The 14,567-nt window shown below is 44.7% G+C and overlaps 2 protein-coding genes across 2 annotated transcripts in view; one reads left to right on the top strand and one right to left on the bottom strand.

The window, feature by feature from the left end:
- Positions 1–9,875, top strand: part of tenm1 (teneurin transmembrane protein 1) — a gene marked incomplete at its 5' end in the record, with an annotated part of 375,941 nt that extends 366,066 nt beyond the window's left edge. Inside the window, 2 exons of the mRNA XM_080416925.1 lie at positions 2,635–2,777; positions 8,182–9,875. Of these exons, the coding sequence (XP_080273051.1) occupies positions 2,635–2,777; positions 8,182–8,943 (905 nt within the window). The 3' untranslated portion in view covers positions 8,944–9,875. The remainder of the gene's footprint in view (positions 1–2,634; positions 2,778–8,181) is intronic.
- Positions 1–14,567, bottom strand: part of apool (apolipoprotein O-like) — a 333,585-nt gene that overhangs the window by 256,219 nt on the left and 62,799 nt on the right. The window lies entirely within an intron of this gene.

Below are 14,567 nucleotides of genomic sequence, written 5' to 3' on the forward strand. Positions count from 1 at the left end.
TTATTTTTTTATTTCAGTTCCTAAGTTTATTTATTTTTCTCAGTTCCCTGTCCGCTGGAAATGTTTCGTCAAATGGTTTGTCTGCAAGTGTCTTTCCAAGTTCCCTTTCTTCACCATCAGGTTGCTCAGATTATGGAAAACAACTAAATTAGCTACCATAGTTATGCAGACGATACACAAATATGCATAACCATTATCACTAGAGGACTATGGTAAACACTGACTGAAAACAAAATGCATTGAACAAATCAAATCATCGTAGGTGCGATAATTGTCTTCAATTAAACAAAGGCAAAACTGAAATAGTAGTTTATGGAGCCAAGGAAAACTGATTAAAAGTCAGAGCCCAACTCCAATCGGTAATGTTAAAAACCTCTCTGCAAGTCAAAAACCTTGGTGTAGTCATGGACTTACACCTATATATGGTACACCAATACATATGGCTGAGATTTCAGTTCCTTATTTATTTTTCTCAGTTCTCTGTTCTGCTGGAAAGCTCTAGTAAAATGATTTGTGGTTTGTCAGAAAGTGTCTGCAGACGATACACAAATCTACATAACCATTATCACTAGAGGACTATGGTCCAATACAAACACTGAGTAAATGCATTGAACAAATCAACAATTGGATGTGCCTTAATTTCTTCAATTAAACAAAGGCAAAACTGAAATAATCGTTTTTGGAGCCAAGGAAAACAGATTAAAAGTCAGCGCCCAACTCCAATCGGTAATGTTAAACACCTCTAGCCAAGTCAAAAACCTTGGTGTAGTCATGGACTTGGACACTTAGACACATTTTAATTGTGAGCTGCGTTGCCAGATTTTGCGAGAGAAATAAGCAACCAGGTTTACGAAAACAAGCCCAAAAGAACCCTACAAAGGAACCCTGCCACATGAGCACTTTAAACCTTCTGTATACTCTATACACATCAGCTATTTTCAAAAAATCTGTTGAAATAAAAGTGAAATATTTGGTATGGGGGTCTCTGGCGCAAGATATTTTCAAATGGGGGTCTCTCATATACATATTAATTTGGGGGTCCTTAATTATTGCTTAAACAGTAATTAAAACATTGGGATGCAAGCCCAAATAAGCAACTACACTTTTACCAATATTTACAACCAACTTTACAGAAAAACAAGCCCAAAGTCGCTTATAGTAAGCGGACATGCATGGCAACACTTGATTGTGAGCATTGTGAGCTCATACAGCAGATTGCTAATCGTACGACGAAGTATGAATCACGTTATACTCGAAGACACCCACACAGAAAAACAAGAGTGTACAGATGAGTGTTGCCACTCGTCAGTAGTACTGTGCCAACCACTAACCACAGGCCCAGCTCGGCGGGTCCCTCTGACAGTCAGAGAAAACGTGACAGACAGACAAAGCATTGTGTTAAAGGACATCTGCGCCTCTTATCTTCCTGTTTATAACTCACAAACCCCCAAACCCCCCTGCCCACCTCCCACCCACACACACACACGCACAGGCACACGCACGCGCAGGCGCACACGCACACGCACACACACACACACACGCACACGCACACGCACAGGCACACAGGCGCACACACACACACACACACAGAGGCAAAAACTGAAAATGGAGCAAGGGAGAGAGAGAGAGAGAGCGAGAGAGATGGAACAGTGGTGCAGTGGGAGGATGAATAGATTAGGTGGGATGAGTGGGTTGCATCTGTCCCTCCAGATAATGGAACGTTCAGTGGGTCTGTCACGCTTTCAGCCACAGCAGGACCCTCTGGTACCTCTACCACTGAGTGCTGGCCACATGCACTGTGATTTTACCAGTGGTTTTCAACCCTTTTCATATCAAGGTCCATTATTTATTCGGCATTTGAGCCACGGACCACCATTTGATGAGATTTAGACTCTCAGACCCAGAAAGAATATTTTGTTATCGTTGGATATGATTTTGTCCACAATTCCATGCTGTATTGATGTTGGTACCATAGGAGAGATAAACAGGCAAACGTTGATCAAAATAACAATCCTTTAATTAAGTAATGCAGATGTTTAACAATAATGTAACTATTGAGAGCGTAAAATGAAATGATTTGGTTTCATTTTACGCTCTCAAGAGTTAAAAGTCTAATAAGGGTCCATTTGGTTTCATTTTACGCTCTCAAGAGTTAAAAGTCTAATAAGGGTCCATTTGGTTTCATTTTACGCTCTCAAGAGTTAAAAGTCTAATAAGGGTCCATTTGGTTTCATTTTACGCTCTCAAGAGTTAAAAGTCTAATAAGGGTCCATTTGGTTTCATTTTACGCTCTCAAGAGTTAAAAGTCTAATAAGGGTCCATTTGGTTACTATAACTCTCCATCATTTAGCTGGGGACCACCTGGAACTCCCTCAAGGACCACTGGTGGTCCCCAGACCACTGGTTGAGAACCACTGCTGTACACAGTCTCTTTCTAGCCAACTTATTACCTTTTTGTTCAGTTCACAATCATGCACACTATTAGAATATGTGCCCAATGTTCTGCTTTTTTAATGTGTGGTGTGTGTGCGTGTGCGTGTGTGTGGGCGTGCGTGTGTGTGTGTGTGCGTGTGCGTGTGTGTGGGCGTGCGTGTGTGTGTGTGTGTGTGTGTGTGTGCGTGCGTGCACGTCCAGGCATCGGGAGCTGGTTGCAGCTGTTTGGGTTCCAGCTCCACAACGTGGTTCCAGGATTTCCTAAGCCCGACGTGGGCAGGATGGAGCAGACCTACGAACTGCAGACCACCCAGACCACCACACAGGACTGGGACTCCAGCAAGGTGCCCACCGCAGTTATTATAGTAGGCCTACACTAAAGCAGGGTTCCCACGCTCATGAAATTCCTGGAAATATTTTTACATTTAAAAAAAAAAGTTTTCCAGGCCCGGAAAAAGGTTTGGAATTAATCAAATGTTTTGGAAAATGTTTGGTTACGATTTAAATGTTTTTGGCTATTCATTTTGTTCATAAAAAACATGTCCCAAAACATGTCTAGTGTTACGTGAAATAGGTGTGGCCTAATGCATACAGGACGTCACGTGACAAAAATAATAGATCTACAACATATACAGTACATGTTGCACCTTGATATGTTGTGTATCTTGTAGATCTGTTGTGTTTGTTACGAGACACCGTTGCTCGAGTCTGTCTTGGTGCATCGAGTAAGAGGAGTAAGAGCCTCATTATCGCACCATATGATTGCTATAGGCCTGGCTGGAAATGGGGTGAAATACTTTGGAGAAGTTATGGAAAAGTTTTTGAAAATTCATTGTGAAAAATGTGTGGGAACCCTGACTAAAACTAACCAAATAACTCCACAATTGGAGGGAGAAAAATAACATTTTAGTTAAAAAAGCTAGGGACTGGCATGCTGTCGTGTTTGTTTGTTTGTTTGCGTAGCCGAGGTGCTCTTGGAAACGGAAAAACGGTAGAAAGAAAAAATGCTAAGGGCCACTTAACTGTGGTGTGTTGGTGGTCCAAGGCTACTCTCGGTTGGGGGAGAAGGAAAGAAAAGTTGGAAAAGAAAGAAATAAAAGAAAATTCTGACGCATTTCGGCCAAGTGGCCTTCGTCAGGGTAGTTAAAACATTTTAGTTACTGAAAAACAAATAAAACCATTACTAAAACAGTACTGTGTGTTTACAAAACTAACAAAAATCATAGATACTTTGTCAAGTATCTTCAAAAGTAGCAACGCAAACAGCTCAACATTAATCAGACAATATCAGGTGCGTTCGCGCGCCCAGCGAATGAACGCGCGCTCCTGAGGAACAACAAGTTAACGACTCTCTATGCGTCATGACGTCACTGAAAAAACAACAACTAAGAAATCTATTGGATCGTAAATAAACATCCAGACAATATGACTAATTATCTCATTGTCCCTTTATTTATAATATCCTACACATGAGCAACGAATGTAAACGGTGTATTGTTTTTAAAAATCTATATATAATTCACACAGGGCCCTGCAGGCTGCGGGCCTTGGGGTTTAAGCACAACTAAATTCCATGGATAATCCGGCACTGGTGGCAGGTGCCATCCCCTGGGACCCCAAATGACACCCCTGCTCACATGTGTAGAATCCCACACATCCAGGGTCCCAAAGCGTCCCCTCTGGGATGTTACTGTTCTGCATGTGACCCAGCAGTGAGCAGCTCTAGTGAGCACACAGGGGAGCCGTTTAGGGTTTAAGTGTCCTGCTCACTTGTGTATGCGATTCCCAAGGAAACCTTATTTGGTGGAGCACTCGTTGTGGGTTCACACGACGTCCTGCGTATACAGTATGTGCAAGGTTATACAAATAATACAGTAAATGCATCACTTTTTTTGTAAATCACTTGAGATTCAACAACAAGGCAAAGCGCAACGAAAGCCAGGCCTTGGGTTCTCACGAGGCGTGGCCCGAGCAAGCTGTCAGGGTGAGTGCTCACGCCGAGCATCCGCACGTCGACTGGCGCTGCGTCCGAGTTGGCAAGCCCCCTGGTGGTTGGACTAGGTTATTACGTGAACTAGGGATGCCACAATCTGACCTTGAGCCAATTCGAATATTCGACAGCCCTGGCGAATATTATTCGATTATTCGACGGCACCGTAACCCCCCCCCCCAATGATAAAAAAAAAAAAAGGCCACCGGGAATAGTCCCGGTCCTTCCGACGGCCAATCCGGCCCTGAGTGTGTGGCTGCAGCAGCACTCTGAGTCTGCACAGACAGCGCAGCTGGCTTCCTCCACTTTACAGTAAAACTTAAAGGGATATTTCACTTTCAAAAAAACTTTTGGTGATTTTATCGTCTACTCAGGCTTTTGTGAGCCCCCCAGACAGTTTTTAAGTTGCTTGATTCAATATTTAGATATTAGATATTCATTTTATCAGACACGCCCCCTTCCTATACAAACCCATTGTAACTTCAAACTCCATTTTAACATGTTAGATTCATCAAAAACACCCGTCCTTGGTTCTGGTGACTCATACCGCCCCCCTAATACGCGAGGGGGCCGTGTTTTTTCAATTACTTTTTTCATTTATTTGTAATATTTTTTTTGGAAAATGAAAAAAATTAAATTCAATAAAAAAATAAAATAAAATAAATGAAAAGAATTCTCGGAAAAGCACGGCCCCCTCGCGCATTAGGAGGGCAGGGTGAGTCACCAGAACCAAGGACGGGTGTTTTTGATGAATCTATCATGGTTAAAATGGAGTTTGAAGTTACAATGGGTTTGTATAGGAAGGGGGCGTGTCTGATAAAATGAATCAAATATCAAATATCTAAATACTGAATCGAGCAACTTAAAAACTGTCTGGGGGGTTCACAAAGGCCTGAGTAGATGATAGAATCACCAAAAGTTTTTTTGAAAGTGAAATATCCCTTTAACTGTGGCCATTTACAATTATTAAGACTATAATATTACTATTATTAGTATTAGCATATATTTTGATTGAAACTAAGGCATAAAAAACTTAAAAAAAAAAAAAAAAAAAAAATATATATATATATATATATATATATATATATATATAATTAAAATCGAATTTTAAAAATTATATTCGAATAATCGGTGGCATCCCTAACGTGAACCAAAACGTTATTAAGATTACCCCTCGCACAATTCTCGCGCTCTCTAATGACGTCAGTGGCGCTTGGGTCGTTGCTGCAAGTGACGTTTTGGACGGTAGAGGAGCCGAGGATCAAACAGGGTCATCCCTATGTTCCCCGGGTTCTATGTTCCCCACAAGGGTTAGGTTTACGGTTAGGTAAGCGGGGAACATGGAACCAGGGGAACATAGACCTGCTCCCGGATCAAACCATGGGGGCTTTCTGATTCCCTACTTGAAAAAGAGCCCTGGTCCTTGTAGGTAGGCTAGTTATTTTATCAGTGGGTGCACGGCTTTGAAAAGAATCCAGTAGCCAAAATTCCCCATGCACTCACTAATTAAAGTCCTTGTCACGATCTTGGCCTCTGCCCCTAGCCTGTCTGTATGCCCTGTTGTGACTTTGGCCAGTGTGGCTTCCCCTCGTTCTACCCAACGTAGAACGTTTGTTTTTTAAAGGTTTCATTAAGTAAAGGTTGGTTCAACCTGAGCTATTGGTTTACTGTGTGTGTTTGCGCATTTGGGTCCCTGTTCCTGAGCCTTTTCTTGACAGTCGTTTTAGGCTCTCTTATATATTTGTTACTTCCTCAGCCTTGATCACGCTGTGATGAAAGCTCGGGCCCAAACGTCTGGGTCATGGGTCAAGTAAACACTTCCAAATAGTGTGCCAAATGACAAGGCAGTAGCTTAGTATGTATAGCAGCCGTCTGGGAATCAGAAGGTCCCTGTTTCAATCCTTGGCTCCTCCAGACTTTGTGTCGCCTGGTTAAGTGTCCTTGAGCAAGACACTTAAAGGGATATTTCACTTTCAAACATGTTTTTTATTGGGGCGGGGGGGTTATGCCTTTATTTAGAGAGGGATAGGGAAAGTAGGCTGACAAGGCATTGTAGCCTAGGGTGCCTGGACCGTCACGCTACGGCCCAGGCCTTCAAACATGTTTTTAAAGGAGTAGTTCACCCAAAAAATGACTTATTTTCTATCAATTACACACCCCAAGCCTTGAATTCATGGATTTGTTTTGTTTTTTGTCGCATTCCTAAGCCAATAATTTGATGACCGGGTGTATTTCCGGTAGGAGACACAAAGAGTCTACTTTGTGTCTCCTATCGGATACATTAGCATCTTTCCGCCGGTAATCAAATTATTGGCTTAGGAATGCGACAAAAACAACAACAAAAAAATCCATGAATTCAAGGCGCGTGTGCATGAAGATATAAAATAAGTAATTTTTTGCGCTGTGGGCGCTGGGGGGCGTGTCCTCTCCTCCGTGCATAAGTACCGAAAAAACCCGACCCGCACATCACTACTAGGTGGGGTTGGCGAAAGGGCCTTTCTGTGTGGAGTTTGCATGTTCTCCCTGTGTCCCCTAGGTATAATAGGTACCCTCACAAAAAAACATGCAGTAATCCAGGTCTCTATACTGCCTCCCCCTGGTCAGCCGGGGCGCCTGATGGAGGGGAAAGGAACTGGTTGGAATAACCTTCCACACGCTACGTCCAACCGGGTAACCTCCCCCCTGTCAGGTGATAAGAGGTCGCTTGCCTAGCTCCTCATGCATTGAAGGAGGCATGAGCTCAGTTCTGGGCTAGGCTGGCAGAGGGAGAGTAGCGCCCAGTATTACATAGGCAATTGGTGAAAAAATGGGTTACAAAAATCGTGGGATAAGAAAATTACCCCAACCTTGTTTGAAAGTGAATCCCTTTAACCACATGAACCCTAGTGTCTGGCCATGAAAGGTGAACATTCAGAGGAAATTGTGACGCGGTGTGAGCTTGTAGACCGGCTATTTCTCAGTGAAAAGATTTTCTGTAGCGGGGAAAATGCGCTGTAGTGGGAAGTATATACTGTAGGGTTTAAATGGTTAACCTACCAAAAGCTCCCCCCTGTGCTCATTCGGAGCAAGCCAATGCAGAGAAGTAATTTCCCCTAGGAGATCACTACAAATCCTCCTTTATCCTCTTCTCCTAAACACTTAGAATTCAGAAATCTATTTATTTTCCGGTATGTTTGCTCATACAAGGGATTTGTCTCTTTAAGGCGAGGCAAAGTAGCTCTACATCCTACTGTACGTCAATAAAACAGTTCCAGACTATAGATCCTTTGACTTTGCATCCTTTACGTGGCGGGTTCCCAACTTGGGGTCCGGGGACCCCTGGCTGGGACAGCCTCAAAGACCCCTGGCTAATTGATTGATAGTTAAGACACCAAATGGACCCTTGGAGGTCTATAACTCTGAGAGTGTACACTTCTTTGGACACTGAGGATCGATTGGATCCCAGAGATACAAATTAAAAAGGTCTGGCGGTTTGAATGCTCCGCGGTGCATCCGGCTTGGCTGAGGGTCCTTACCCACTCAAATGGCCGTGTTTGGGGAAGAGAGGCTGGGGTGGGGGGGTGGGGGTCCTTGTTGCTGCCCTAGTGGGCGGTGCCTGTCAAATAAATGTTTCAAGGTTTTAAAGAACAAAATACCATGATGTTTTTACATATATTAATATGTTAATGCTACATTATCATTCAAATCTTATGTTTTGCCAGTTATTTGAGGGCCCACTTACTATATCCTGTGTGTGTGTGTGTGTGCGTCTGTCTCAGGTGGTGCTGGGGATCCAGTGTGAGCTGCAGAGACAGCTGAGGAGCTTCATTTCTCTGGAGAGGTTACCTCTGGTGTCGGAGGCCGTGGGCTCGGCGTGCCGCCGGCCCGCCCACCCGCCCCCCTTCGCCTCGCGCCCCTCCCTGCTCGGCCCCAGCGTGCGGCTGGCCGTGTCGCGCGGCCGCGTCAGCGCCGAGGTCATCGGCGTGGCCGGCGAGGACAGCCGGCGCGTGGCGGCCATCCTGAACGGCGCCGTGCACCTGAGCGGCCTGAGCTTCACCGTGCGCGGCTGCGACACGCACCACTTCCTCCAGTCGCGGCCCGTGGAGGAGGACCTGGGCCCCGGGGCCGGGCTCGGGGTCGGGGGCCGCGTCCTGGAGAGCGGCGTCAACGTGAGCGTGTCGCAGATGAGCGCCACGGTCGGCGGCAGGACTCGCCGCTTCGCCGACATCACCCTGCAGCAGGGGGCGCTCTGCCTGAGCGTGCGCTACGGCGGCACCGAGGAGGAGGAGCGGGCGAGGGTGCGGGAGGAGGCGCGGCGCCGGGCGGTGGAGGGGGCCTGGGAGAAGGAGAGGAGGCGGGTGGAGGAGGGCGCCGGGGGGAGCAGGGTGTGGAGCGAGGCGGAGAAGCAGCAGCTCCTCTCGGCGGGGCGGGTCCAGGGCTATGACGGGTACTACTCCCTCCCCATCGAACAGCAGCCCGAGCTGTCCGACTGCCCCTCCAACATCCACTTCATGACACTCAGCGAGGTGGGGGGCAGGTAACAGAGACACGCCCCCCCACCCTGCCTAACCCCCCCACCAAAGACTGCCTGTTTCTACTCCTTAATCCTGATTTGTTCTAATGTTTCTATACTGTATCCACAACAACAACAACAACAACATACACAAGAAGACATCAACGAAGACAAACAACATCACCAAGAGAGAGAGAGAGACAGAGAGACAGAGAGAGAGAGAGAGAGAGTGAAAGAGAGATTGGGGGAAAACATGATTTCCAAATGCCTTTAATTGTGACAAAATGATGGTATTTTATTATTATCGTCCAGTTTCTCCAATTTCTAAACAGTGGCACAACGCAGTGTGGTTCAGCTGTGGCTTTGCTTTTTTTGTATCCAGACTCACCGGGGACCGACCGACTGATTAACTGACTGACTGACTGACTGTCTGACTGTCTGACTGATAAACTGAATGACTGATTGAACTGTCTGACTGTGGTCGCTCTCTCGACACCGTTCATCATATTGGACTTTACGCTCAGCTCCAGCGAACCGTGGAAATGAAGACGGTAGGACTGGGTCTGGTGAATAACCCTCCTCCTCCTCCAGACACAAACTCATACCAAGAGCTCTCTGTTTGCCATTTGAGTTACTTACATGGTTTACCTCGGATATACAGTACTATCGTTTACATATTGTGCAAGAGAGGCCTTGTTGACTCTGACACTCCCCCTTTAGAGAAGGAAACCTGTGTTTTCTGCCTCTGGCGTGTGCTTCTACTGTAGTTTGTATGAGTGTGTATACTAAGATCAAGAATGTACATAGCCAGTGCTTTCACACTGAAAAAAAAGTGCTCAGCTGGAAAAAAAATTCTGTTGTTCATAAGTAAGTGTCAGTATTGTTAATCAATAGGAGAAAAAAAAACTATTACATTTTTTTTTTTGCAAAGAATTATACATGGCTATAGTAAATATTCTCGCTAAAGAATCTGAATACTTTATTGGGTTACAGTGCTGATTAAAGTTATTATGTGTGAATTACTGCTCCCACTGCCTGGCGGTTCATGGACGTCGTGGATAATTATTTCTCTCTCTCTCTCTCTCTCTCTCTCTCTCTCTCTCTCTCTCTCTCTCTCTCTCTCTCTCTCTCTCTCTCTCTCTCTCTCTCTCTCTCTCAACCTCTGTCTCTCTCAATCTCTCTCAATCTCTTGTTTGTTTTGTCTTGTCTATCTCTCTCTCTCTCTCCTGCACACGTTGGTCTGGGAGTTTGTAACTTTCTCGTTACTAGACGTAATTATGCCTCAAGCTGAGCTGTGTACCAAGTAGCCCACACTAGTCAGTCCCACAGGAGCAGAGAGAGAGAGAGAGAGGGGAGGGAGGAGAGAGAAGTGACAACTGAAGCAGGGTGAGTGGGCGTCATGGTGCGTGGGGGGGGGGTCCTCGGAGCCTCTCTCCCTTGTTAGCGAACGCCAATCAGCCTTCGTCTGAAGCGCTTTGAAGCTCGTCCAATCCCACCCCCCGCCAAGTCCGGAACTTAAACTTAAACTTTTTTTTGTTTTTGTAATTTTCTTTAATCAAAGCTATACTACAGTATACTTCCCTTCTGTGTGCCTCACACCTCCTCTTCCTCTTCCTCCTCCTCCTCCTCACCCTCCTTCCCTTGGTCCCTCTACCATCTGCCTGTCATTCAGAGTGTGTGTGTGTGTGTGCGTGTGCGTGTGCATGTGTGTGTGTGTGTGTGAGTGACAGCAGAGGGGGCCGGTGTGCGTGGTAGCGGTGGTGAACAGGTGATGTAGTGAACGCGGGCGGTGGGACTCGGTTCTCCCCTCTCAGTGAACCATAGTGTTGCTGTCGCCGGGCAGAAACCTCTTATCTCCTTATTCTAACTTTTTTCATTTTTTGGGGGTAAATTACTTGATCATACTGCAGCGTCACACAAAAGCCTTAAAAGTAGCAGATGTACAAGCGACGCGTTTCGAGCTTGTAGATCTGCTATTTTTCCTATTTTTGAATTTGAATCCTGAAAAGTAACAGTTTTGGACATATGAGGGTTCCACCCGACAGACACAATATGCTTCCCCCCCAGCTCGGCGCTCACTACGCCACCGCCAAAAGATGGAGGCTCCGGTTGCTAGGAGACAGCCGCACTTCACCACAGCGAACCGTCTGAGCTGATAGGAGGATATTTCTCTCTCTCCCTCCCTCCCTCCCTCCCTCCCTCTCTCTCTCTGACTGTGTCCTCTCTCTATCTTTCCATCTCCCTCTTTTGTTTTCCCCTTCAGTATAAGCGGTCTTTAAAAAATCTCTCACTCACTCGTTCTTTTTTCCCTCCTTTTTTTCCATCTCTTTCCTAAACCCCTCGTCCTCCTCTTTCTCTCTCTTCTCTATCTCGTCTCTCTATTTCAATTTCTAATTCAATTCAATTCAATTCAACGGAGATTTATTGGCATGAGAAAACATACGTTTACCTTGCCAAAGCAAAAGTGGAACAAAACAAGCAAAACAATGTACAATTAAATGGGAATAAAAAGATGTGTAAACAGAGCTGTGTTACATTGCAACTCAGAGGGAAGACCAAACTAGAAAGAAATGAGCATTTTCTGTCGGAAATAGTTATACATCAATATAGGAAAGGTTAGCTTGGTATAAATCTCTTTCTCTTCTCTCTTCGTCTCTCTCTTCTCTGTCTCTCTGTCTCTCTCTGATGATGGTGGCGAGGTCTCTCTCTGTACCCTCCCCTCTGTCTCTCTCTTCTCCCTGTGTCTCTTCTCTGTCTCTCTCTTCTCTCTGTCTATCTCTGTCTCGCTCTTCTCTCTCTTTCTTCTCAATTCAATTCAATTCAATTCAACAGGCTTTATTGGCATGAAATGTGACAAGTGTTGCCAAAGCACAATTACAATTATGATATAAACAACATAACAATATACAATCAATGAAACAATATACAATCAATGAAATTACATAAATAAAGGAGATGGTGCGGTAAGTAAAAAAAAAGAAAAGAAAAACATGGTATATATCTGTGTCCTACCTGTTGTCCCTTTTCTTGTGACAGGAATCGACATATTTTGCAGCTAAAACTGCACATTTTTTCTGTTCTCCCAGAAGGATTGGTAATTTCTCCCTTTCTGTCATACTTCTGAATTCTGGGCAGTTTATTTCAAATTTTGGAAAGAACTCCTCCCTGATATTTGTGTAGTTTTTACATTGTGTTAGGAAGTGTAATTCTGTCTCTACAGCTTCCTCATCACAATGACAGCACAGCCTCTCCTCTCTGGGCAGCCAGGTCTGTCTGTGTCTGCCCTTCTCTATCGCCAAACTATGATCACTCAGTCTGTACATTGTCAATGTCTTTCTCAGGTTTTTATCAGTTACTGTGCTTAGGTAGTCTGCCACAGTATACTGTCTGTTTAAGGCCAAATATGTTTCTAGTTTGTGTTGTGATTGTGTAAGTTCATTCCAATAAGTGATGTATTTTTCTTTTTCTTTAGTTATAATTTGGTTAGGTCTAATTTTCTGAGTGATAGTGTAGCTGCACTGAGGCTGGCTGTGGTTTGTGATATCAGAAGGTGAAAGGTCAGCTAGTTTCAGGACCAGTTGACTGAAGGGGCTCTTTTCTATGTTTAACTCTTGGCAGGCAAGGGCTTTATAATGGTAACAGGCGGGGTCACTCTTTTTAATATGGCTCCAGAATTTAATAGATCTTTTTTGTATATTAAGAAGTAAAGGATATTGGCCTAATTCAGCCCTGCATGCAGAGTTTGGGCTTTTTCTTTGTACCAGGATAATAGTTTTGCAGAACTCTGCGTGCAGGATCTCAACTGGATTTTTGTCCCACTTTGCCCAATCACTTTCTAATAAAGGGCCCCATACCATACCTGCCATACAGTGCTATGGATTCTATAACCGATTTAAATATTTTGAGCCATGTCCTGATCGGAATTTGTATTTGGACTGAACGCTTGATGGCATAGAAAGCCCTTTTTTTTTTGCCTTCTCTTTGAGTTCCTTCACAGCTGAACTAAAGTTTCCAGTGGAACTGATTTGTAAACCCAAATAAGTATAGGCATTTGTTTGTTCTATTTGGGTCCCACCTATTTTGAATGTTGGGTAATTTCTCTGTAACCGTGATCGTTTTTGGAAGGTCATAATTTTGGTCTTCTTCATATTCACTGTCAGGGCCCAGGTCTGACAGTACTGATGAAGAATGTCCAAGCTTTGCTGAAGACCTTCTCTAGTAGGAGACAGTATGACCAGATCATCTGCATAGAATAGACACTTAATTTCTGTGTCTGTAAGAGTGAGACCAGGTGCTGCTGATTGTTCTAATAATAATGCCAGTTCATTAATATAGATATTGAAGAGGGTGGGGCTGAGGTTACAGCCTTGCTTCACCCCTCTGCCTTGTGGGAAGAAGTCTGTATGTTTATCTCCAATTTTGACAGCCAATTTGTTATTTTCATGTATGGATTTATCTATGTCTCTCAGGCTCTCTCGTCTCTCTGTCTCTCTCCTCTCTGTCTCTGTCTCTCTGTCTCTGTGTCTCTCTCTTCTCTCTGTCTCTCTCTTCTCTCTGTCTCTGTCTCTCTGTCTATCTCTGTCTCTCTGTCTCTCTCTTCTCTCTCTCTGTCTCTCTCTTCTCTCTGTCTCTGTCTCTCTCTTCTCTCTGTCTCTCTCCTCTCTGTCTCTGTCTCTCTGTCTCCTCTCTGCCTGTCTGTGTCTCTCTTCTCTCTCTCTCTTCTCTCTGTCTCTCTATCTCTCTGTCTCTCTGTCTCTCTCTCTCTCTCTCTCTCTCTCTCTCTCTCTCTCTCTCTCTCTCTCTCTCTCTCTCTCTCTCTCTCTCTTTCCCCTCCCCTGTGTCTCTCTGTCTGTCAGACTGACTCAGTCATGTCAATCAAATGAATGCTACATGTTTTATTCCTCTCTGCCAGTCAGCATCCTCTCCATGGAGACCAGCATTCAGTATGTCAAATTGAATTTTTGTTTCACATTATGTGTGTCAAAAAGTGGTAGCTCTTTGTGTGTGTGTGTGTGTGTGTGTGTGTGTGTGTGTGTGTGTGTGTGTGTGTGTGTGTGTGTGTGTGTGTGTGTGTGTGTGTGTGTGTGTGTGTGTGTGTGTGTGTGTGTGTGTGTGTGTGTGTGTTGACCTCATTTAAATAGACTTTCTTTCAACCAATACCATTTATTTCCTTTCTGCTCATATAGCTGGAATTGCATTACAGAAACAAAGCACAATATTTGTTGTCAACTTATGTATGCAGTAATGGATATTAATGTGTCAGCACTTGAATATTTCAGCGCCGCGGCCTCTAAGCGTATGGGGCTGTTTTTCCTCGCCGCGTTGCACAAATGAAACTGTCCCGTGTGCGGCATGGTGAGTTGTGACCACGCTTGCGAGGCCAATGAATAATACCGCCCCACCCCACCCCCATCCCCCCCGAAACCCCAGCTGATTAAGTGCAGTTTTAACTTAACCACTTAAACCCCAGCATCCGTTATTGTGGCCAAAGCTTTCCCCACAATAACAGAAAAGAGAAAAGACAGTTAGTATAGAGCCCTACGGGACTACTGTAAGTGGTTCAAGCCAAACAGTATACACACAGAAACTAGACACAAATCATGTGTACATGTCACCCCCCCTTCCCTAAAACCTAGCAGCAGATAAGCAGTA

This window comes from Gymnoscopelus braueri, assembly GCF_963280865.1.
Source record: "Gymnoscopelus braueri genome assembly, chromosome: 20".
Taxonomy (NCBI): Eukaryota; Metazoa; Chordata; class Actinopteri; order Myctophiformes; family Myctophidae; genus Gymnoscopelus; species Gymnoscopelus braueri.